This window comes from Heteronotia binoei, chromosome 5 (assembly GCF_032191835.1).
Source record: "Heteronotia binoei isolate CCM8104 ecotype False Entrance Well chromosome 5, APGP_CSIRO_Hbin_v1, whole genome shotgun sequence".
Classification (NCBI taxonomy): Eukaryota; Metazoa; Chordata; class Lepidosauria; order Squamata; family Gekkonidae; genus Heteronotia; species Heteronotia binoei.
In genome coordinates this window covers 37,004,564-37,030,962 of record NC_083227.1, presented here as the reverse complement: position 1 = coordinate 37,030,962, position 26,399 = coordinate 37,004,564, and the positions used below count along the sequence as shown (strand labels likewise).

General features: G+C 44.4%; 1 protein-coding gene across 2 annotated transcripts in view; it reads left to right on the top strand.

Annotated features, from left to right (window-relative positions):
* Positions 1–1,934: 1,934 nt before the first annotated feature.
* Positions 1,935–26,399, top strand: part of LOC132571443 (C-type lectin domain family 2 member D-like) — a 33,338-nt gene continuing 8,873 nt past the window's right edge. Inside the window, exons 1-3 of one of the 2 annotated variants that reach the window (XM_060238236.1) lie at positions 1,965–2,030; positions 20,731–20,778; positions 26,136–26,216. In XM_060238236.1, the coding sequence (XP_060094219.1) occupies positions 20,760–20,778; positions 26,136–26,216 (100 nt within the window). In that variant the 5' untranslated portion in view covers positions 1,965–2,030; positions 20,731–20,759. Of the gene's footprint in view, positions 2,031–20,730; positions 20,779–26,135; positions 26,217–26,399 lie in introns of both variants that reach the window. The other variant, XM_060238237.1, reaches the window with a different exon arrangement.

Here is a 26,399-nt window from a genome sequence, read left to right as displayed (position 1 = left end):
TGGGTGAAGAAGTACTTCCTTTTATCCGTCTTAACCTGTCTGCTCAGCAATTTCATCGAATGCCCACGAGTTCTTGTATTGTGAGAAAGGGAGAAAAGTACTTCTTTCTCTACTTTCTCCATTCCACGCATTATCTTGTAAACCTCTATCATGTCACCCCGCAGTCGACGTTTCTCCAAGCTAAAGAGTCCCAAGCGTTTCAACCTTTCTTCATAGGGAAAGTGCTCCAGCCCTTTAATCATTCTAGTTGCCCTTCTCTGCACCTTCTCTAAAGCTATAATATCCTTTTTGAGGTGCGGCGACCAGAACTGCACACAGTACTCCAAATGAGACCGCACCATCGATTTATACAGGGGCATTATGATACTGGCTGATTTGTTTTCAATTCCCTTCCTAATAATTCCCAGCATGGCATTGGCCTTTTTTATTGCAAACGCACACTGTCTTGACACTTTCAGTGAGTTATCTATCATGACCCCAAGATCTCTCTCTTGATCAGTCTCTGCCAGTTCACACCCCATCAACTTGTATTTGTAGCTGGGATTCTTAGCCCCAATGTGCATTACTTTGCACTTGGCCACATTGAACCGCATCTGCCACGTTGACGCCCACTCACCCAGCCTCAACAGATCCCTTTGGAGTTCCTCACAATCCTCTCTGGTTCTCACCACCCTGAACAATTTAGTGTCATCCGCAAACTTGGCCACTTCACTGCTCACTCCGAACTCTAAATCATTTATGAACAAGTTAAAAAGCATGGGACCCAGTACCGAGCCCTGCGGCACCCCACTGCTTACCGTCCTCCACTGCGAAGACTGCCCATTTATACTCACTCTCTGCTTCCTATTACTCAGCCAGTTTTTGATCCACAAGAGGACCTGTCCTTTTACTCCATGATTCTCAAGCTTTCTAAGGAGCCTTTGATGAGGAACTTTATCAAAAGCTTTCTGTTTTCTAGAATGTAAGAGACGCAAATGCTGAGCACAGCAGAACAGAGCGTGGGGAGTGAACAAACTGTCTTCTGTATATCTCAAATGAGAAAAGAAGTTTATCTGTTTGCTTGCTAACATGCAGACATTAGCCATGGGAACAGAACTAAATGCAGTTTGTGCTTGTGTAAAGAAAAGTTGCTTGGAAAAGGTATAAAAGCCCATTAGGGCTCCAGTCAAATGGGAACAGAAACTGGTGGATTTGTCTTTCTGTATCCCTCTTATTCCTGGAATAAAGTGTCCCCCCCTCAACAGAGTGCTTTGCCTGTGTTAATTGGAAGGGCATGGGCTCTGCATCCTGGACTTCCTTGGTGGTTCAAATCCAAATACTAACCAGAGCTGACCCTATGGATTTGAGCTAACCTGGGCTATTCAGGTCAGGGTGCGTTTATGTACAAACACCACCACTACCAAATCAGGTCACACGATTTTTAAACGAAGGAATATTAAAGCAAAGATAGCATTTAAAAAAAAAACCAGAATTTTTTAATCTTAGAAATATCTGATCCTAGACTTTTTATTACACTGTATGTATCTAGCAATTTCAAAGGTTTCTCTTTTAGCTATTGTGCACCACACAGTTCCTGGATACGGCCTACGTTTGAACAACAGCACAGTCAAGATGTCCCCCATTCATTTAATCCTCTCCGGGAGGCCTGCTGGAAGGGGGCTCAGAGGCGCTGTGGAAATTGTGAAAGCTCCAGGACGAACATGTTCGTAAAGGAATAAATAGTGCGTGCACCGGCACATTTGAAAGGCTCCCTCAAAAAGCAAGAAAACAAACAAAAAGAACACGGCCCAGCAAAGAAACAATGAGAAGACGGAGAGGCCTTGCGTACCGCTCAGCTGCAGCTCATGAAGTCTGACCTTCGAAAAACAAAGGGGCCTCAATAATTAAATTGCTGGAACCCAAAAAGCTTACCGTAGGAGGAGGAGCGAGCGGCCAATGGAAATGATGCGTATCTGGCTCCGGTCGCCTGCTTGCGCTTCAGAGACAAAAACGCTATCTGTTTCGCCAGCCCCCGGAGTGACTGAGACATGGTAAGGAGGTGGGTTGTGGTTTTGTTGTTGGGGTGGGGGGTGCTTTTCGAGAAGGCGTCGTTCCTAATCTAGGATTGCGTGACGAATTTCCCCAACCCCAGCAGCAGCGACGGGCTTTCCTAAACTGTGCTGAGAGATCCAAGTAGTCAGCCTTGTTGGTCTGAAGTAGTAGGACAAACTTGACTCCTATTTTGTGCTGAGAGGTTTGCTTCAGGAAAATCGTAGAGAGACCGTGGGGCAGGGCATATTTATCTTTTTTGTAAAAAAAATGCCAGTCTTGCTGCGCATTTAAGAACGGAGCCAATTGCCTGTAGATTTGGCAATCCAGCGGCGAGAATGAAGAGAGATGTGGAAGGAAAGGCGAAAGAAGGGCGGGGACGCGTCTGGGTGATCGCTGAGCTGCCGAAGAGAAAGAGAGCCGGGCCTGCTCCTTGGATTTTTTTTTTTTTTTTGCAGATATCCAGTAGGATCGAAAGTAGAATTACAGAGATTCCAGGCTTGTTTACTGTATTAGATTTGATACCCGCCGCTTTCAGGATGCTATATGCCAGTAGCAGTTCCTGACCGGCCACTGCTTGTGTTGGAAAGCGATGTGTGTTTGTGTGTGTCTTTTTCCTCGAGCAGACGTCTACAACTCTTGCCGCCATAGGGGTCCGACTCCAGGCCTCCGTCCCCCCACTGTTCAGTCAATTGTGGACTGCTCCTGTTCTTTCCCAGGAATGAAAAACGCGAAGGGGTTTTAGCACCAGAACCCATATTGCCAAAGTGATCAGAAAAGGATTTTTGAGGACGAGGTGCAGGGAGACTGTACATGTATAGTTGCATGTAAGTTTAGCAAAAAAAATTAACTATCTGAAAGTCAGCATATGCCCTTCTAAACAAACCAGTCTTTCCCTACGAGTGAAATGTTTCTCAGCAAAGCCGGGGCTTTTCTGTCTGTCTTCCAAAAGGGATAGGGGAGTCAAAGAAAATAATTTTGCTTTTGCCTATTTATTATAAACAGGGCATTTTAATAGATCAGGGCATCCTCTACCACGGGGGAAAATATGACATCTTGGACCATGCAATGATCATGTAGTGATCAAAATAACGGAAACTAGGACATACCCAGGAATGGCTGCCTTGAAAAGGTTGGGTGTGGTTTTAAGAATCCAGTGAACATGTACAATTAAATTAGGGGCTCTTCTTGGACAGTTTTTCAAATTTTAGTTGCTTTTAAATGGAGAAGGTTTTTTGTAGTGCTATGTTAAATTATTGTCTGTTTCAGAGAATATCCTGAATATTTTGTACCTCTCTTAATGTGCTTCTGGGTTGGAATCCCATTATTCTCTGTGTGAGGTGCTTTTTCCTCCACCTCTAGAAGATGAGGCAATCCTAAAAGAAATGAAGACTTAAATAAGATTTTAGGGTTTAAAAAAACCAGTTTCTTCATTGGAAGACACATTAAGGGAGCATTATGAAAGTGAGAATACTGCATGTCAAAGGCAAAACAGGCTTTGGCTTCTTTTTGCTGTGCAGGAGGGATTTGCTAGTATTTACTCAGCAACAGGAGCCAGTATATTGGGAATGTGAAGGGAGAGAGAAGAAATAGTTAATTTTGTATTATTTTAAATGTTGTAAGGATTGTTTGAGGATTTCAAAACATGGTATATAAATACACCCAGCCCTTGTTGCAACTTTCCATGCAATGCAATTGTGAGGATTCGTTTTCTTAATATTTAGGAATTGCTTTTCCGTGATGTTCTGTGTATACACTGAGCTTTCCCCTCCTATAGGGGGAAATAGTTAAATATGCTACACTTCCTCCTTACTCAGGTGTTCTGTCAAGGATTTCATGCTGCTGATGATAATGCAGATGATGCCACATCTGCACTCATTAAGGGTAGAGGGTTTTTGTAGAAAAATAAAATATAGAATTTGAAAGAGTAAGGCAGTATCAGAGGCAATATTGTTTCATTTTGTGGCCCTGAAGATCCCCCTGGTCATAAGGACAGTTTCCTAGTTTAGTAGAGGAGACAGCCAGGGAGCAGTGTTCCTCTAAGCTGAGTTAGTGTGAAATAGCTCACAGGTTTTTTTAGCTTCCGGCTCACACATTTTTGTCATAGCTCAGGAAAAATGGCTCTAGAATAAACTAAATGATGCAGTAGCTCACAACTTTAATGCCAGTAGTTCACGGAGTAGAATTTTTGCCCACAGGACACCACATTTTAGAGGGAGCATTGCCAGGGAATGCAGCTGAAGCATCCATTGGCTGTTGAAATCACAAGGTGCGGGGGAAGTCCCCCCCCCCCCCCCGCCTCAACAGCTGGTAAATTCTCTGCATATCTGGTGCATATCCGCCTTCTCCCATCCTGCCAGAAGGCGGGTGAGGCCTAAACATTTCTGTGTGGAGGAGTTTCACTTTACTGCAGATTTATTTTATCGCAGATACTAGGTTTTTATCTAGCCCACCAAGGCTTTCTTGTCACATACAGACTTGTGTCTCTGCTGTACAATGATAAGTCCGTGGGCAAGTTGTTTGCAGGATGGAACTGGCGTCTTGATACTCCAGCTGGGACTGCGTCTGTGGCATCACACATGGCGTCACCATATGTACCTCCATTTGCTCCACCAGCTGTTCCATGATAACCATGGCAGAGTTTGAGGGGATATATTTATGAGTTGTAACAGTAACTATTATGTTACAAAGACAAAGGGGGGGGGGGACAGAGAAGAGAGATCATTCGGATGCAGTTATCACAGTTAATATGACATCAGAACCAAGTTGTACCTATTAACAAACAGCTGTGTAAATACTTTTGTATTTCTGTTATGGAAATCCTTTTTAAATTTATTTGCTGTCTTGCCAGGCATAATGTGTTCATGAAGTCAACAAAATACTCTGCTAGCTGATTGGCTACGTAGTCTTTCTCATACCTGTAATCTGCCCAGCCTCTCTGGGTTATTTGGTTTTATTAGGAACCTCCACATTCATAGGCAACAGACCTCTGAATTTTGTGCTAGGAGGCAACGTCATGGCACGGAAGGTCTTGGCTTCTTTGCCCAGTTGTTGACCCTGCAGAGTGACTGTTTGGCTAATATGTAAAACAGGATACTGAACTCAATGGACCACTGGTCTGATCCATATTTATAATCTGCCTTAAGACCCAGTAAGAAAGACAGATTATAAAGGTAGCTAGGTAGGTGGATAGATGGATGATGGATGAAGGGCCACTACTGAAAAGACACCCAATCCAACATCCATCAACCGCACTTCCGAAACTAGGAATATCCCAAGATGCTCTGAGCTGAATGACTTCGGAATGTTGAAAGCTAACAAAATCAAATGTTCGGATTATTCTGAAGGGATATTGTAGAGGAAGTATTGAAGGGTTTAACAGGGGGGAGCCATATCTTGGAGTCATCCTAATTGGGTGGAAAGGCAGCACACGTGTGTTTTAAATAAATAAATGTTTGCATACAAAATGTCCCATGCAACTATTTAATTTATTTTATTTTATTCTATTTATATCCCGCCCTCCCCTGACAAGCTCAGGGCAGCTAACAGGAGTTAAAACAACATGAAATTAAATTGTTATAATCACATAAAATCATTAAAAGATCTCAAACATATACAGTTCTAATCCTCAGATGGCGTTATTATTAGTTCTTAATTAGCGCTGTTTCCCATTATGTTATTTAGCGCATTACATTCCTGGTTGGGTTGGGTTGGGTTAGGATATCAATGCTGTGGGGTGGTGAAGTACTGGTCACCTTCATTAGATGTTAAAAGCCTGTTTAAACAATTCCGTTTTACAGGCCCTGCGGAATTGTGGCATGTCCCACAGGGCCGTGGTGTTTTCAGGGAGAGTGTGTGACCAAGGCCACGTTGTATGTCTTCCCTTATAAGAGCATCCCTAGTGTATCACTGCCATACTGAGTGGTACTGTTTATTTGATGAATTTATACTCCACTTTCCAAACAATTGACCTACAAAGAGGTTCACAATTAAAATCAATTACATTTTAAAATTAAAGATGGTTGTGTGACACATGAATCCATTGGCGTTTTTTCCCCACATAAAATAAACAAATCTTCACTAAATACTGCAGGATCTGTCAGGAGCTCACTATATGTTCGTAGAGATGTGTGTGTGGGGGGGTGGAAATGTTAGTCCTGTGCTCAGTGGCAGACTGGCCAGGGTGTCTGCTTGCCCAATGGCAAGTGGACCCCTGATGAAGTGGGGCCCCCTTAAACATTAGACAATGTTAAAAATGTTAATGTTCTTTTAAGAGCTTGAAAATATAATTGAAAATATAATAGAAGTTCCAGTATTATTACTGTAATGCAATTAAAATTTACGTTGTATTTAGGGTTGCCAGCCTCCAGGTGGGGCCTGAGGATCTCCTGCTTTTATAACTGATCTCCAGCTGGCAGAGATCAACTCCCCTGGAGAAAATGCAGTAAGAACATAAGGGAAGCCATGTTGGATCAGGCCAAAGGGCCATCCAGTCCAACACTCTGTGTCACACAGTGGCCAAAATTTATATATATATATATATATATATATATATATATATATATATATATATATCGGCTTGACTTCGCGAACGAAGATTTAAGAAGGGTACAGTAGTCCACATCTGCTGCAGCCTCACTGGTGGCTGACAAGACCAATGCGGGACAGGCAGATCCGGCCACAGTGGCTGCAGGGAAAAGTCTGATTTGGGGTTGGTGCTGTAGCAGTGCGATTCTTCCTCAATCTCCTTTTGTCCTCAAGACCAGCTATGCGTGCGTTCTCAAAGGAAGAGACAGCCTGGTGGATGGTGTGCCTCCATGCTTTGCGATCTGAGGCTAGGTCAGACCGCTGGTGATGGTTGATGCGACAGGTGCCAAGGGATTTCTTCAAGGAGTCCTTGTACCTCTTCTTTGGTGCCCCTCTATTTCGATGGCCAGTGGAAAGTTCGCCATACAGAGCAATCTTGGGAAGGCGGTGGTTTTCCATCCTAGAAATATGCCCTGCCCAGCGTAGCTGCGTCTTCAACAGCAGTGCTTCGATGCTTGTAACCTCCGCCCTCTTGAGGACGTCAGTGTTGGTCACAAAGTCACTCCAGTGGATGTTGAGGATGGTGCGAAGGCAGCGCTGGTGAAAGCGCTCAAGGAGTCGCAGGTGATGACGGTATAAAACCCACGATTCGGAGCCGTAGATGAGGGTTGTCAACACAACCGCTTTGTAAACATTGATCTTTGTGCCTTTTTTCAGATGCTTGTTGCTCCATACTCTTTTGTGCAGTCGGCCAAATGCACGGTTTGCCTTTGCCAGCCTGTTGTCGATCTCCTTGTTGATCTTGGCATCTGAGGAGATGATGCACCCCAGGTAGCTGAACTGCTGGACTGTCTTCAGTACTGATACACCCACAGTGATGCAGGGAGGGTGATAATCTTCCTGGGGTGCAGGCTGGTGGAGAACTTCTGTCTTCTTCAGACTAACTTCTAGGCCAAATAGCTTGGCAGCCTCTGCAAAGCAGGTCGTCATATGCTGCAGAGCTGATACCGAGTGGGAGACGAGTGCAGCATCATCAGCAAATATATATATATATATATATATATATAAAATGTATATACACACAAATATACACACACGGTGCGACGGTCACCTCAAGACTGGACTACTGTAACGCTCTCTACATGGGGCTGCCTCTATACCGGACCCGGGAGCTACAGCTAGTGCAGAATGCGGCAGCCAGGCTACTACTTGGTCTTCCAAGATGGAGGCACATACGGCCTGGGCTGCGCGGACTGCACTGGCTGCCGATTGTATACCGGACCCGGTACAAAGTGCTGGTCATAACCTTTAAAGCCCTATATGGCCAAGGACCGACCTACCTGAGGGACCGTCTCTCCCCATATGAGCCCCAGAGAGCACTGAGGTCAGTAGGTAAAAACAAACTGAATATCCCTGGGCCAAAAGAAGTAAAACTGCAAAGCACCCGCACTCGGGCCTTTTCCGCCGCAGCCCCACAACTCTGGAACCAGCTCCCAGAGGAGGTGCGGGCCCTGCGGAACTTAGATCAGTTCCGCAGGGCCTGCAAGACCGCCCTCTTCAAACAGGCATTCGCTAATGATGGTACCAATGTTTACTGCTAAATTAATAATGCTTACCGCCACTGTTAGTCTAGGAATGTTTTAATCTCTGATTGGTTTTAATGTTTTATTATTGTATTGTTTATTTTAAATGTTGTAAGCCGCCCTGAGCCTGCTCCGGCAGGGGAGGGCGGGATATAAATAAAATTTTACATTACATTACATTACACTGCGGCTAATAGCCACTGATGGACCTCTGCTCCATATTTTTATCTAAACCCCTCTTGAAGCTGGCTATGCTTGTGGCCGCAACCATGCCCTGTGGCAGTGAATTCCACATGTTAATCACCCTTTGGGTGAAGAAGTACTTCCTCTTATCCGTTTTAACCTGTCTGCTCAGCAATTTCATTGAATGCCCACGAGTTCTTGTATTGTGAGAAAGGGAGAAAAGTACTTCTTTCTCTACTTTCTCCATCCCATGCATTATCTTGTAAACCTCTATCATGGCACCCCGCAGTCGACGTTTCTCCAAGCTAAAGAGTCCCAAGCGTTTCAACCTTTCTTCATAGGGAAAGTGTTCCAGCCCTTTAATCATTCTAGTTGCCCTTTTCTGGACTTTCTCCAATGCTATAATATTCTTTTTGAGGTGCGGCGACCAGAACTGCACACAGTACTCCAAATGAGACCGCAACATCGATTTATACAGGGCCATTATGATACTGGCTGATTTGTTTTCAATTCCCTTCCTAATAATTCCCAGCATGGCGTTGGCTTTTTTTATTGCAATCGCACACTGTCTTGACATTTTCAGTGAGTTATCTACCACGACCCCAAGATCTCTCTTGTTCAGTCTCTGCCAGTTCACACCCCATCAACTTATATTTGTAGCTGGGATTCTTGGCTCCAATGTGCATTACTTTGCACTTGGCCACATTGAACCGCATCTGCCACGTTGATGCCCACTCACCCAGCCTCAACAGATCCCTTTGGAGTGCCTCACAATTCTCTCTGGTTCTCACCACCCTGAACAATTTAGTGTTATCTGCAAACTTTGCCACTTCACTGCTCACTCCCAACTCTAAATCATTTATGAACAAGTTAAAGAGCATGGGACCCAGTACTGAGCCCTGCGGCACTCCACTGCTTACTGTCCTCCACTGCGAAGACTGCCCATTTATACTCACTCTCTGCTTCCTATTAATTAGCCAGTTTTTGATCCACAAGCGGACCTATCCTTTTACTCCATGGCTCTCGAGCTTACTAAGGAGCCTTTGATGAGGAACTTTATCAAAAGCTTTCTGGAAGTCAAGGTAAACAACATCTATCGGGTCTCCTTTGTCCAAATGTTTGTTCACCCCCTCAAAGAAATGTAACAGGTTAGTGAGGCAAGATTTTCCCTTGCAGAATCCATGCTGAGTCTTCCTCAATAACTCGTGTTCATCAATGTGCCTACTCATTCTGTCCTTGATAATGGTTTCTACCAGCTTTCCCGGTATTGAAGTCAAACTGACTGGCCTGTAATTTCCCGGATCTCCTCTGGAACCCTTTTTAAAGATGGGGGTGACATTTATTACCTTCCAGTCCTCAGGAACGGAGGCAGATTTCAATGAAAGATTACATATTTTTGTCAGAAGATCCACAAGTTCAACTTTGAGTTCTTTCAGAACTCTTGGATGTATGCCATCCGGACCTGGTGACATTAGTTTTTAATTCATCTATCAGTTGTAGGACCTCCTCTCTTGTCACCTCAATCTGACTCAGGTCCTTCAACACCCTTTCCTATATAAGTGGTTCTGGAGCAATCTGTATTTATATTTAATATCTACTGCATACTGCCAGTAAAATGTACAATATATGTACACTATAATTACATATATATAGATATAGAGAGAGATACACACACACACATTTATTTCGCAAATTGTACCTTTTTTCCACTTACGTATTTTTTGAAAATGTTATGTATTTCATATAAAAATTAAATGATGGCCTTATAGTTGTGGGTGGCCCCCTTTGTCTTCTGGCAACCAATATTTTTAGACCCATTCCACCATTGCCTGTGCTTTCACATTCCAGCTGCTGTTGCTTTTAATAATTCACTCTGTGGTGATCCTTCCTAATGGAAAAGTGGGGGTTTTTTCCTGGAAGTGCATCTCTTTAAAATTTACATGGGCAGGACAGATGTGACCCAGAAGCTAAAGACAAAGCTATAGGTTAAGAAAAACATGGAGTCACCCCTGATAATAGCAGTCCCCTGTCTCATGATTTCTTCATGTTATGGGATGTGAGGTGAGACCACACACAACAGGATGCCAGCAAGACATAGAAAGCCAGATGCAGCCTTTATTGCATTACCCAGGACAATGAGGGGAACTTGAGAAGGAGGTGTCATGGGAATGCAACCCTGTATGTCTCGGAATAGGCCATTCTGTCTTAACTGAGAAGCAATGACAGCATATGTCAGCAGTTGCCAGGCAACTAGCCAGTTTTTCCTACTTTCTTCCATGAAAGTCCCAGGCTTCATTTATCTGGATGGAATTAACCTCTTTGAGAGTGTATCTCCATGACTCCCATTCCATGCAAGTGTAAGCCATCTGCTATACAATGAATAATGTTAGCTGGGTTCTGTTTGAATATAGCATGTACTCCCAGTCCAAACCGTTACACTTTGTTTGTTCTATTGTACTTAAGCTTATACAAATATGTACCATGCTTTCATTGGAATAACCTTTCATACATTTAATGAACTGTTTTTGTAAATATATATAACAAGCTAAATGGGTGCTATAGGGCTCCATTTAAGGTACAAGTTTTCATCATTTTTCCCCAGTGACGTGAGTGGATGGAATCCTTAACAGAATTTAAAGGTGACGCAAAACTGGAAAAGATGACTAACACTCGAGAGGACAGAAATAAAGTTGAAAGTTACCTTGATAGACTGGAAACCTGGATCTAAGAGTAGCTGTTCGTCACAAGCTAAATATGAATTGGCAGCCCAATGCAGCTGCCCCCAAAGAGTAAATGCAGTTAATAGAAATGAAACACCTGTCAAGGGAACTTAGATCCACTGTGTTCTTGATATGGTGGTATAAAGTTCTGTCAAGTCGCAGCTGATTTATTGTGACTCCTGTGGGGTTTTCAAGGCAAGTGTCATTCAAAGGTGGTCTGTCATTGCCTGCCTCCCTGTCATGACCTTGGATTTCCTTAGTGATCTCCCATCCAAGTACTAATTAGAGTCAATTCTGCTTAACTTCTGAAATCTGACGAGATCAGCTAGTCTGGACCATCCAGCTCAGGGCATGTTCCTTGATAATCAAACAATCTGGAATACTGTGTCCAGTTTTGTGTTCTATTGTTTCAGAAGAATTAAGACCAGATGGAACACATTCAGAGAAGGGAAACAACTTTATCCTCCATGTTCAACCTCTATGTAAAGTCTTTTGGAGAAATCATTTGTAGCTTTGGAATTAGATTTCATCAATATATCAATGACACCCAGCCCTGTATCTCTGTATCCAAATCCCCTGGTGTTGCTGTAGAAGTCTTGAGCCATTCCCCAACTTCTGTGCTCAAAAGGTTGAAAGCAAATAAACTTAATGTGAACACAGCCAAGTTGGAAGTGGTGCTGGTTGGGAAGGTATGATCTTGAAGGACATTGTGCTTCCCACTTTCAAAGAGGTTCAGCTGACCCTTGCTGATTTTGTTAAGAGTTTTGGTTCTACAGGATCCAGTATTGCTGCTAGAGAAGCAAGTTAAAGCAGCTGCAAAAACAAAACAAAAACATTCCAGCTCACATTTGGAGGGAATTTAGCTCTTAAGGGGACTTTTTGCTTACGAGAGAAGGGTAACTAACATGATCTTCCACCAGAGTTTATGGGGATTTTTGCCTTAGAAAAACCATAAGGAATAAATCAGGCTGTAATTTAACCAAGAAAGGTTCTTGTTATTGAAAGAGGAAATAATAAGATAACACACAAACAGAAATAAATGCCCACAATAAAACATACAAGCTATTATAAATACAGAAAGGAGAAGGAATAAAAGGAGGCCTTTTAGGGAAGTTTAGTTATCAGTTCAGAAGAGGCAAAGTCTGGGGTGAAGGTGATGTAACGGCCAGTGCTCTGGGTATGAGGTACAATGCTGAACACACACCCACACCCCTGCAGTGGGGCTGCATTTTTCCAGTTATAGATCAAAATGCTACCTGAGGGCATGCTGATGTGACTGCTCTTGGGAAACAATGCTTGATGGAATTGGCTACATGTAAGCTAATGTGTTGGGGAAATACTGAATAGCGTTCCTGGGGATGAACAAAGACCTGGGGAAACCTGTACATGCGCGTAGCTAATGGAAAGAACCCTAGGTCCTAGCTGACCAAGGCTGCCCAAAAGCAAGTTTCAGAGGATGGTAGACAAGGGGATCAGTCTCCTCATGGGACAGACCACCCAGACAATCCAGATGATAGGGAGGAGGGAAAGTTCTCTACAGATGATGAGGACTCAGAGATCCTAGTCCCAGAGCCTGCAAAACGATTTTTTTAATATGGAGGATTATCAATATTTACTTTCAAAGACTTTAGCAGCCTTAGATCCCGATATTGAGGAAGATGCCAATGTAAAACATGTTAGCCCACAAAGATGGTAACAGGAAATTCTTTCCTATGCACAATGCCGCCGAAAAAGCCTTTCCATTTCCAGCTTATTTTGAGAGGAAAATGGGAGCTGAATGTAAGAAACTCTTCTCTAACAAGCAGTACCCAGGTTTCATCAAGAAGTTATACCCAGGTTACAATGGCTATCGCCCTTGTGGCAGCACTGCAAAGTTATATGTTGGTCTTTGAAGATGGTCAAGGAATGTTAAAGGATGCCTTAGATAGGAAAGCTGAATTCACTCTACGCAAGGCTCATGAAGAACATAAGAGAAGCCATGTTAGATCAGGCCAATGGCCCATCCAGTCCAACACTCTTTGTCACACAGTGGCAAAAAAATGTTTTATATATATATACACATACACACACCCTGTGGCTAATAGCCACTGATGGACCTCTGTTCCATATTTTTATCTAAACCCCTCTTGAAGGTGGCCGCAACCACCTCCTGTGGCAGTGAATTCTACATGTTAATCACCCTTTGGGTGAAGAAGGTTCAGCTGACCCTTGCTGTTTTATCCGTTTTAACCTGTCTGCTCAGCAATTTCATCGAATGCCCACGAGTTCTTGTATCGTGAGTATAGCAGCGCCCGCCTCACGGCCTCACTGGATCTCTATATTTCAGTCTCTTCGGGGTATTTTACTTGTTTTGTTTTGATGGGACCACAGCAGCTTTGTTTATTCTTCCCACAAAATATAGGCTCACGAGAACGTTAACTTAAACCATAGATTTATTGTAACAAAAAGTCTTAAACTGGGGATATGGGAGATATTTACATAGGCTAGTACGTTTGTTCTGTTGTTTCAGGCTTTACAATCACTTTTACTTTCTTGAGTCTTTCACAGTTACACGGTTCACAGTTTCCCTTCAACTCACTCTCCACCTCTAGCCAAGGTCTGGCCTCTTGGGATTGATGTGTCTAGTCTCACCCCTCGACTGAAGTCTCTCCTCTCAGCCCTTCTTGGTGTCTCAGACCCACATCCACTCCCTCAACCTCCTCACTAGATCTTCAGAGTGGTTTCCTGGTGTCTGTGACCATTCCGGTCTTAACTGACTCACACACACACAGCTCTCTTGGCTGGTTTTGTCCAGCTGGCAGTCTCTGGAAGACTTCCCCGTCTCCGTCTCCAGCTTCTTCACAGGATCAGCTGCCCTCTCAGCCCTTCTGGCCGGCACTAACTGACCCTCTCAGTCTCTGTCAGGTCCCCACTGACAGACTTCTCTGACAGGCCTCCACTCTGTCAGACATCAACTGACTGCACTCCTGCCTCAGCAGTTTCTCTCACTCAACTCCTTTTCCCTCCCTGAGAGCTCTCAGCACTTTGCCCCCACCCTCAGGTCACCTGACGCAGCCCTGTGCGTCTTCAGTTTATGGTTAACCCATTGCTTTCCGTCACAGTGAGAAAGGGAGAAAAGTACTTCTTTCTCTACTTTCTCCATCCCATGCATTATCTTGTAAACCTCTATCATGGCACCCCGCAGTCGAGGTTTCTCCAAGCTAAAGAGTCCCAAGCGTTTCAACCTTTCTTCATAGGGAAAGTGTTCCAGCCCTTTAATCATTCTAGTTGCCCTTTTCTGGACTTTCTCCAATGCTATAATATCCTTTTTGAGGTGCGGCGACCAGAACTGCACACAGTACTCCAAATGAGACCGCACCATCGATTTATACAGGGCCATTATTATACTGGCTGATTTGTTTTCAATTCCCTTCCTAATAATTCCCAGCATGACGTTGGCCTTTTTTATTGCAAACTTACGCTGTCTTGACATTTTCAGTGAGTTATCTACCACGACCCCAAGATCTCTGTCTTGGTCAGTCTCTGCCAGTTCACACCCCATCAACTTGTATTTGTAGCTGGGATTCTTGGCCCCAATGTGCATTACTTTGCACTTGGCCGCATTGAACCGCATCTGCCACGTTGACGCCCACTCACCCAGCCTCAACAGATCCCTTTGGAGTGCTTCACAATCCTCTCTGGTTCTCACCACCCTGAACAATTTCGTGTCATCCGCAAACTTGGCCACTTCACTGCTCACTCCCAACTCTAAATCATTTATGAACAAGTTAAAGAGCATGGGACCCAGTACCGAGCCCTGCAGCACCCCACTGCTTACCGTCCTCCACTGCGAAGACTGCCCATTTATACTCACTCTCTGCTTCCTATTACTCAGCCAGTTTTTGATCCACAAGAGGACCTGTCCTTTTACTCCATGACTCTCAAGCTTTCTAAGGAGCCTTTGATGAGGAACTTTATCAAAAGCTTTCCGGAAGTCAAGGTAAACAACATCTATCGGGTCTCCTTTGTCCACATGTTTGTTCACCCCCTCAAAGAAATGTAACAGGTTAGTGAGGCAAGATCTTCCCTTACAAACCCATGCTGAGTCTTCCTCAATAACCCGTGTTCATCAATGTGCCTTGATAATGGTTTCTACCAACTTTCCCGGTATTGAAGTCAGACTGACTGGCCTGTAATTTCCCGGATCTCCTCTGGAACCCTTTTTAAAGATGGGGGTGACATTTGCTACCTTCCAGTCCTCAGGAACGGAGGCAGATTTCAATGAAAGATTACATATTTTTGTTAGAAGATCCACAAGTTCAACTTTGAGTTCTTTCAGAACTCTCGGATGGATGCCATCCTCCATATCCCTTAAAGCCTCAGCAATAAGTTCTATGGTCACCAAGGCATCTATCGTTTGGCTAAGAAAATTACTAAAGATGCTTCCAGAGAATTCCAGAGTCATTGATGGAGCAAATAGACTACTAAAAGCGGCTTCTTTTCTAACAGATTCCACCCTAGACTCATTGGTTTTTGCTTCCTGAGCAATTGCATCCACTGCCGGAGCAAGACGTTCCCTCTGGCTCAGAGCTTGGTCCACAGACACCAGGTTAAAGAAGATAATAATGTCCTATCTCTTCCAAGGGGGGGGTGCCTCATCGGCAAACATCTAGACAAGATCCTGGTAGAAATGGGATAAAAATAAGGCTATGCCACGCTTCATTAGGCGCCAAGATGGTCGGCAGAATTTTTCCTCTTCCTTTCGTACCCACCACACCCTTCAAAAGTTTCGATAGGATTCAAAGAGAAACTCATGGTCATCGTCTAAGCAACCTTTTCGTAGACCCACCTTCCACAATAGTTTCAACAAACAAGACAAACAACCAGACAGAACCAACTGAGATCCAAAATCCAAGCAATGACTACCAGAGTCTACCTGTTGGTGCTCGTCTACTTCACTTTGCGCAGATCTGGCAGGACTCACAAATAGACAATTGGTGCAAGAAGGTGGTAGCAGACAGTTACAAAATCGAATTCCTCTGTTTCCCACCACATTGCTTCATTCGTTCTCCAGAGCACCGAAACACTCAAAAGAGGCTTCGAACTCTTCAGGCCATTCAACACCTGCTTTCAATACAAGCAATAGAAAGGGTACCAACGGAAGAACAACAATCTGGAGTCTAGTCCATATTTTTTACAGTGCCCAAATGATCAGGGGACTGGAGGGCGATTCTGGACTTAAAATTTGTCAACAAATTCATCGTGACCAAGCATTTCTGGATGGAGATGCTACGATTCATTGCAGAGTCCCTGAAACCTAAGGAATTGTTAACTTTCATAGACTTAACAGAAGCCTATCTGCACATTCCAATTTTTCCCGACCACAGAGAATTCCTCAGATTCTGTTATAATGGAGAACACTACCAGTTCAGAGCCCTTCCCTTTGGTCTGGTGTCTGCCCCTCGAGTCTTTACCAAGGTACTGGTCAATCCAGTAACTATTCTACAAGAGCAAGGGATGCACATGCATCCGTACCTAGACGACATGCTGATCTGTTCACCATCCATGACGAAAGACCATCCAGTGCCTGGAGGAGTTTGGCTTCGTCATCAACAGACAGAAAAGCTCTCTGGGTCCATCCCAGCGTCTGGAGCATCTAGGGGTTGTCATCAACACAAAGATGTCGTGGTTGTTCCTAACGCGAAAGAAGGCTCAAAATATCAAAGAATCGACAACGGTGGTCATCAAAAGCAAACAATCTTCCCTGAAGTGATTGGCTTCTCTCCAAGGTCTGATTGCATCTTTAGACTCAGTCCAATGGGGAAGATTCAACGCAAGACAGCTTCAGAGTTTTCTTCAGCCTTTTCAGCGCCAGATTTCCAGAAGAGCAGACCCTCAGAGTCCTTCTACAGGTGAAGATGAGCTTGAAATGGTGGACAAAGACACCAAACTTGCTACAGGGAAAATGTTTCTGGGTCCAAGAATGGCATCAAATCTTCACAGATGCCAGCCTGTCTGGCTGGGGGGCAACGTACCAACAGATGCCAGTACAGGGAACATGGTCCAGTCAGGAAACAAGACTTCCAATAAATGTTTTGGAGCTAAGAGCAATACGACTGGCACTGATTCATTTTGCTCCTTTTCTTCGACACAAGCACATCTTGATTCACACAGACAACATTGCGGCAAAAGCCTATATCAACAAGCGGGGGGGGGGGGGTCCAGGATGCTCCACAGGGAAGCTTGCAGCCTCTTCGCGTGGGCTCAGTCTCACATCAAGTCCATCAAGGTGGAACATGTTCAGGGGGTTGTCAATACCCAAGCGGATTGGCTAAGCAGGCAACAGCTAAGACAAGGGGAGTGGGCACTCAAACAGAGCTCATTTCAGGAAATAGTGTCACTTTTGGGGGAACTGAAAGTGGACCTATTTGCATCTCTGTTGAATCACAAACTCCCTCACTTTTACATACGGTACTATCACCGGCTAGCAGAGGACACAGACACGCTGACAGCTCCCTGGCCAAAGGAACTGCTGTATTCATTCCCCCCAATCCCTCTTCTTCTGAGACTTCTTCGGCGAATACGTCAACTCAGAGCAGAGGTCATTGTAGTGGCCCCATATTGGAGACCCTGGTTGGCAGGGTCCCTGGTTGGCAGATCTGCAGGAACTGGCAGTCTCAAAACCAGTGACGCTACAGGTGACAGAAGGTTTGCTTCACCGGGGCCATTTGCACATCCCAGTCCAGAGTGGTTTCGCTTGACCGCCTGGAGGTTGAAAGGCAAGGTTTGACAAAACTGCGTTATTCAGATCAGGTTACCAAAACTATATTGGCGGCCAGGAAAGTTTCCACACAGAGAATTTATAATTATACATGGAAGGTATTCGTTAGATGGTGCCGTAGAAAGCAAATGGACCCACTTTGCCCAATAGTTAACTCTATTCTGAACTTCCTACAGGATGGACTAGATTCGGGGTTAAAAGCAGCTACTTTACGACGTCAGGTCGCAGCATTATTGTCAGTCATACCAAAGGTTCAAAAAATGTCCATTTCAAAATACCCTCATATTCTCCGTTTCCTGAGGGGTGCTTCTCTATCTCAACCCCCTCAGGTACATAGGTTCCCCACTTGGAATCTAAACACAGTGCTTAGGGCACTTACAAGGGCTCCTTTCAATCCGATCAAGAAGATTTCTTTAGCTTACCTTCGGATGAAAGTCTTGTTTTTGGTGGCTGTCACTTCTGCCAGAAGAGTTTCAGAGCTAGGCGCACTGTCTGTTAGATCAAATTTTTGCATTATCCATAAGGACAAGGTAGTTCTACGTACTGTTCCATCTTTTCAGCCCAAGGTAGACTCATCCTTCCACAGATCCCAGGAGATTTTACTTACCTACGTTCTGTCCTCATCCGGTTCACCCGAAGGAGAAGAGATGGCACTGTCTCTATGTTCGAAGAGCCTTAAAACAGTATATAGATAGAACAAAGGACATGAGGGCCACAGACTCTCTTTTCATTAACATTGCGCCTCCACATACAGGCAAGAAGATGTCTCCTGTTGCCATTAGCAAAGTAATAAGACTTTGTATAGCGGAAGCGTACAGAAGCCAAAATCTACAGTTTCCCCAGGGCATCACTGCTCACTAAGTACGAAGTGCTGCAACTAGCACAGCATTAGCCAATAGGGTCTCAGTAGAGGAGATTTGCAGAGCTGCAAATGGTCCTCCTTATCCACGTTCATATGTCATTACAAAATCAATTTGTATGCATCAGCAGATGCAGCCTTTGGGCAGAAGGTCCAACAACATATTTTGGATGGCTGAGCTGGCAGAGACCCTCCCAGTCTTTTGGGACACTGCTTTTAAGATGTCCCACAAGATGTCCTATATCTCAGAGGGAGAACGACCATTGGATACTCATCGTAAAGGGCTCTTCTCCTCTGAGGACAAGAGGACATCTTGGCCTGCCCAGCTCGCCATCTCTGTGTTCCAAAAAAGTTCTAAAGTACCCTGACCAGATATTGACGGATAAGAAGTAGGGTTAGTTACAGGCCTATACTCTGCATGTTTCTATCTAAGCCTGTGTTTCAAGCTATGCAGTCCTTCGACTTGCTCCTTTTCATGTTTGTTCGTTGAGCTGTTATGTTTTTACATTTTGTTCCAGTTCTCTTAGGTCTACTGCTGTCAGGAGTTCCCGGGTGACTCCCACAGGAAGCAGGAAGTTTTAAATAAATAAATTATCCTGCCTCCCTACAAGTAGGATGGGAAATCACCCACAAGATGTTCTCTGGTCCTCAGAGGAGAAGGACCCTTCACGGTACTGTTGGCCGTGTCAGCATATAAAAATGCTCGATAAGGCATTAGGCTAGTGACTACTGAGATCATGCTGACCTAACTGACAGTCAGTGTCAAAATAATGACTTCAGTGCTTACCAGGTCTCAACAAGATGAAACCAGTTCTGACTGGCATTTGGTAACGAGTGCAAAGCTTGAATGTCCAGTGCACAATGACGCAGCACTTGTAACCCATTGGTGCATATACTATGTAATTTGTATATAAGCTGTGCTGTGCAATGTATCCTTCTACTCTAGATGGTTTGCTTGGCGAAGCACTTTACTGGTGAGTGTAAATATTGTAAATAAATTGTATATTGTTAAGCACAGAGTGTCGTTGGACTGTTGCTTGCTATATTGACTCACCTACCAGGGCTAGCGATAATAACGATAAAACGATAGGCCACCCCTGGGCTAGATAGATGTTCTGGCTCAGCGTGAAGCACCTTCATAAGGCACTTTATTGTGGACTAGGGATGCCAGCCTCCAAGTGGGACCTGGGGATCCCCTGGAATTACAGCTCATCTCCAAACTACAGAGATCAGTTCTCATGTAGAAAATGGAAGCTTTGGAGGGTGGACTCAAGGCACTGTACCTGTAAGGTTTTGCCCAGGTTCAATCACGAGACTTCTTGAGTAGGAGCAAAAGAAGTTTAATGATGGTACTCAAAGCAACCGTCACATGGCAAGTGGATACTAATCTAGGTCTTGCCAGAATGGAGTACAATGAAAAATTACCCACTATTATAAAAAAAGGGGAGCAACGGCTCCTCATGTTCCATGCCCGCCAAAAATCTTTTGAAAGTCCTTTAGAATAAGATGTTGTTTACTTTCAGGCTGTGGTGGTCAAGGTCAAATTCTCTCTTCAGTTGGAGCCTATCATCATTGCCCAGGGAGACCAGATTAGACCTGTCTCCCTGCAGTCTCTTTCCACCTGCAAGCCCAAAGCATCCTACATTACATACAGTACCAGACATTCAAAAAGAAGCTAATGGTTGTTGGTAACTGAAAATGAGTTTATATAAGGGGCTAAGTGTCATAGATTACATTCACTGTGGGCTAATTAATAAGCAAGGAAAATACTGTCAAGATAAAACTGTTAGCAACCCAAACATTAGTCAGAGAACAGCAACCATAAAATCATTATCAGGGTCCTGTTCTTGACAGTACCCCACTGAGAGGTCCCTGCCTTCCCTAGCCTCTGTCCTCAAATTTCCAAAAATTTCTTAATCCGGATTTGGCAACCCTTGTGGTTTTAGGGGACACAGTCTTCTCTACAGTAAGAAATCACAACGATTTTTACATGTAGCAATGAGTACTATTTTTTGTTTCTTATTTTTAAGAATATTATTTAAGTAATGTTTCTTTTTGGTTTCTATACAGGTTGAGGCCTGTTACTCTAAGCTCAGAGGATGGCACAAGAAGTCTCAGGTAAGTGGTAGAAGCTTATTTATTTCTCCTAATGCTAGGGTTGTAGTCTCCACATTGTGTCTGGAGATCTCCTGGAATTTCTAGGGAAATAACTGCATGACACAGAGAGCGATTAAAATGTGGAATTCTCTGTGTGAGGATGTAGTGATACACAGGAATAAACAGTTTTAAAGGGTGATTAGATTGATTCTAGGACTGTCAACAACAAAAAAATTGGTAATATCCGGATTTGGAAATATTTGGTAATTTTTTCGGTATTCCGGATATTACCGAATAGGGTATTCAGATATATCCAAATATACAGGTATATTCGGATACATTCGGTATTTGGCTCCCATTATACCCTATGGGCCATTGAAGTCAATGGCAAAATAAGGGTATATTGGAAGCCTCCTGGAGGGGGTTTGAGGGAGAGCCCCCAAACTTGCAGGGAACCTGCAGGGGACTTTCCCCTACAAAACCCCCAGGTTTCAAAAAGTTTGGGCCGGGGGTCCCTTTCCACAGGCACCCAAAGTGGGTGCCCCTATCCCACCATTATACCCTATGGGCCATTGAAGTCAATGGCAAAATAGGGTATATTGGAAGCTTCCTGGAGGGGAGGGGGTTTGAGGGAGAGCCCCTGAAACTGCAGGGCAGCTTCAGGGGACTCTCCCCTACAAAACTCCCAAGTCCCCAAAAGATTGGACCATGGGGTCCAATTCCTGGGGCACCCAAAGCCAAGCCTAACTTCAAATCAGAGAATCCTATAGGTCCCCAATCTATCTATCTACCTACTCTATATGCACCCTGGCACCAATATAAACCCAGTTGCCAACTTCAGTGCCACACAAAATACAATCTGCTCCAGGTCTGCCCTGCAGCAAACCCAGATGCCAGCTCTCCAGGCCAGCCCCAAACAACACTGGGAGAGTTGCCCAAGTGCACCAACCATGCTGCTTCTGGGTTTCTCACCCAGATGCCAACCTCCCTGCCACAGAACACACCATCTAAGGATGCCAGCTCTCCAGGCCAGCCCCAAACAACACTGGGAGAGTTGCCCAAGCGCACCAACCATGCTGCTTCTGGGTTTCTCACCCAGATGCCAACCTCCCTGCCACAGAACACACCATCTAAGGATGCCAGCTCTCCAGGCAAGCTTCAAACAACACCAGGAGAGTTGCCCAAGTGCACCAACCATGCCGCTTCTGGGTTTCTCACCCAGATGCCCACAGGAAAATGACAGGGAACAGTGACCTTGGCCAAGGGACCAGAGCAGGCTACCCGAGGCCCAGAGCAGCAGAGCACAGCAAACCAGGAAAGCTTACCAGGCCCCCACCACCAAACCCAGCCACAAGCACAACAACCAGACCAGGGAGGCACTCAGCCCACAGGAAAATGGCCTGTGCCACCAAGGAACCAAAGTAGACCAGAGGCCTAAAACAGCAGAGCAGAGCAAAAATAATTTTTAACAAACTAGACAATGTAATAAAATTATGAAGTGATTAAAACAAACAATCCCGGCCAGGCCAGAGCCACCCCCAATCCCCCCCATCAACCCCCTCCCAACACAAAACCATGCAGACACCTACCCAAAGCACAACAGAAGGTTTTCTAAAATATAGAAACAAAAACCTACTTTAAAAATTCCCCAATCCCCTACCCCACAATAAGGAGAAAAAGGAAGGATCTCACCCAGTCAGATGCTGAAGTCCCGGTCCAGGATCAGGATCCACACCAGGCCACAGAGAGCAGAGCAGCAGAGCACTGTGCCAAAGCAGCAGAGGCTCAACACCAGCTCACAGTCTCTCTATGGCAGCAGGAACAGCAATGGAGTCCAGGGGGCAAGAGATGGTAAATAAATACCCTCTCTCTGCCCATGAACAGAACAGAACAGTTTGGAAATAAACTGTTCTGTTCTCTGATTGGCTTGAGGGGGGCGGGAATGCAATTCCATTGGAGAATTGCAGTTTCTCCCTTCCCCCTACTTTGCACAACAAAAAAAGCCCTGCAGGGTCCTGCAGAGCCATGTATTTCCAGTTCGCAGAAATGCATGCCTCTGATTGGTCAGAGGCCTCTTCTCCCCCTCCCCCTCCCCCCAGCCAGAAGCGAGAAAAGGCCAGGGAAAGGCAATTACAGACTGCCTTTTCCTATTGTTTTCTATGGGAGGAATACCTTTACCGAATATTCCTGAATAATACCATAATTATTCGGAAATCAGGTATTCGGAACTCAAAATAGGCTCAGATGCCTATTCGGAATACCTGTTCCCAAATATTTACCGAAAAGGCTATATTCGGTAAATATTTGGTAAACCTTTATCTGAATTGACAGCCCTAATTGATTCACTAAGAATAAATCTGTCAGTGGCTACTAGTCATGATAAATGAGCAGAACTTCCACATTCAGAGGCACTAAGCTTCTGAATCCCAGAACTGGGAGGCAACATCAGGGGAAGGCCTCGGCCTCTATGTTCTGTTCTTGGCTATCCAGAGGGACTGGCTGACCTTTGTGCGAGGCAGGATGCTAGACTAGATGGTCCATTGATCTGATTCAGCAGGGCTCTTCTTATGTTCTTAACTGCTCTTCTAGTTACAGAGATCAGTTCTCCTGGACAAAATGGCTGCTTTGGGAGATGGAATCTAGGGTATTATATTCCACTGAAGTCCCTCCCCTTCCCAGATCTCCAAGAATTTTCCAACCTAGAGCTGGCAACCTTGCCTACTGCAGAATGAAAGATGGAGGAACCAACTCTCATTGGTTCTGTACATTCCTTGAATCAATCAGTTTTAGCAGGAGAGAGAACATTTTCCACCTTTGATGGAAACAATTTTTCCTTTCCTTACAGATACGTTGTTGATCCCTTGGCTCCATATAAATCAGGCCTGGTTCCAAGATTACTGTGCAATCAGGACGAATTAGCTTGCTCATCAGGAAGCAGCTAATATGTTTACTGGCCATCTCATATTGATTGTGACCGTCTGAAAGCACAATATACATAAGACAAGTGCCTCCTTGCCCTTGGTAATTTAGGCTTACCGGGGCCAGCTTCTAAGCTGCCTTTCCCATTTGCTGGTCACAGATCCTCTGTTACCAAGCTACTGATCCATGTCTGAGCAACTAAGAGTTTCTTGGAAACGTTTGTGCTTTTCAGGGGGAGAGGTCAGACATAGTTCCCATGGGTCATCAGGACGACACACATACTTAATAGTCTGTGTAAATAAGACTGGCTTTCCCCTGGCTGCTGCAGATTCACTCTGCGGAAGCGGAGCAGAAGAGACGTTTTGCCACTTCACACAGTTATTGTTAAAGGAGCTGCAGGCTTAGGTTTCATACCTGGCCTATGGGGGAATGATGCATTACAGATTGTTTTTGACCAAGTAACAAAGCTCCTAGGCTAAGCAGAAAGAATGCCTACTCAAGGATGGGAGCAGGAAGGGAAAGAGGAAACATCTGTTACTGTTGAGCTCGAGTGAAGATTCTGCTGGGAGATTCCCAAATGTTTAAGAAGCCAGTAATCCAAAAAGAAATCTGGAAACAACCAGAGGGCTGATGGCTGGAGTTAGAGGTGGAGATCTGAGGAGTAATATTCCAAGGGGAATGGAGAACAAAAAAGTACATGGAATCTACCATGCAGTGTAGAGCTTAGTGTGGTATGGTAAGCAGAGCACAGCTCATTTAGAGAAGAATTCTGATGTTAGTGATAGGATTTGTCATTGAATAGGATATAACGCCTTTGCTTTTTTGGCTGCACACCCCTGATGTAGCCAATCCTCCTGGAGCTTACAGTAGGCCCTGTACTAAGAGTCCTGTCATCTCTTGGAGGATTAGCTACATCAGGGGTATGTGGCTTAATATGCAGAGGAGTTCCTACTACAAAAAAAGGCCTGGATATAAGAGATTCAGTTTTCCTAGGGGAGAGATTCCTGATTAATGGGAAGTGTGGTGGAGAAGTTCCTGGGCTCTAAGAGAAATACTGGGGCAGTATCGGGATGGTCTTGGCTGCATAACTGCAAAGTGGAGATAGATCTAAACTCTTATGTGAGAAGAAAACCTTATTAGTTAAAAGTGCTGATGTAACTGGAATTTAAGATTAATGAGGGATGCTAATGTAATAAAAATATTTGTGCCAAGATGCACTTCAATCATTTGCCAGAAATGCCTGATTAATAGCCTGAAACCTTACTCCATATGTCTTTGGGCTATCAGTTTTTCCATATGTTCTCACAGAATTTGAGTGGGTGTTCCTCAAGTCATAGAGTTCAGAAGGGATCTCCAGGGTCATATATTCCAACTCCCAGGACAATGCAGGAAATTCACTAATAACCTCCCCTACACACATCCAGTAAGCAATGTTCCCTCTTAAGCTGTGGAGTCTTGTGAGCAAAAATTCTAGTACTTCGTGAGCTTCTGGCATTACAGTTGTGAGCTACTACATGAATTAGGTTGCTCTGGGGCCATTTTTCCTGAGCTAGTGCAGAAATGTGTAAGCTGGAGGCTAACAAACTGTGAGCTAGCTCACATGCAGCTTAGAAGGAACATTGCCAGTGAGCCTTGTTCCATGCCTAGAAGATGGCAAAAAACCCTCCAGGATCCCTGGCCAAACTGGCCTGGAGGAAAATTGCTTCCTGACCCCAAAGTGGCAATCAGTATTTCCCTGGGCATATAAGAAAGGGCCGTGAGAACTAAGCACTGATGCAACCTCTCCTGTCCTCCCTCTCATCATCTGTGTAAGTTCACAGAATCAGCATTGCTGTCAGATGGCCATCTAGCCTCTGTTTAAAAACCTCCAAAGGAGAGCCCACCACTTCCCAAGGAAGCCTGTTCCACTGAGGAACTGCTTTGTCAGGAAGTTCTTCCTAATATTTAGTTGAAAACTCTTCTGATTTAATTTCAACCCTTTGGTTCTGGTCCGCCCTTCTGGGGCAACAGAAAACAACTCCGCACAATCCTGTATACGAGTACTTGAAGTACTTGAAAATGGTGAGCATATCACCTCTCAGTCATCTCCTCTCTTGTAGTTCTTGCTTTTTCTGATGAAAATGGGCCAGCACTGTGTATTGGGCACTATACGACTGGCAGAGATCAGCAGGTCACACAGCTAAAGTGGGGGAGAAAAGAGAAAGGCCAACCAAAATGGAGACCTGATGGAAACAGCCTCCTTCCGTTCTGAAAAAACTGTTGATCATATTTCATGGAGGTATTTACTTATTATTATTGAATTATTGAATTCTCCCACCTTAACTGTGTTAGCAGCTCATCTCTGCCACTCTTATGGGGCATGCAATACACAGTACTGACCCATTTTCATATGGCTACACTTTATCCTTTAGGATCTGGGCTAATCATAATAATTCTCAGTCATTTTTGCTTCTGGACAGAGGCAGCAAGAGAAACCGTAGACTCCGAACTGATTGTCCAGCATCCCAAGACAATTAAGGCGGGGCAATCAGGACATGCTGGTAAAACTAATAATTTATTTTGTTGCATTTATAATGAGATCTTCCAAAAATGCCAGACCTAGTTAGCTTAAAGAGCAGAACAACATTGTGTGCTATTAGAGCCTTGTTTATGGCCATTTGAGGTGTCTGTTTATATGACTTTATAGATTCTAGATGGGATGCCAGCTTTGTTTTCCCTTGGGA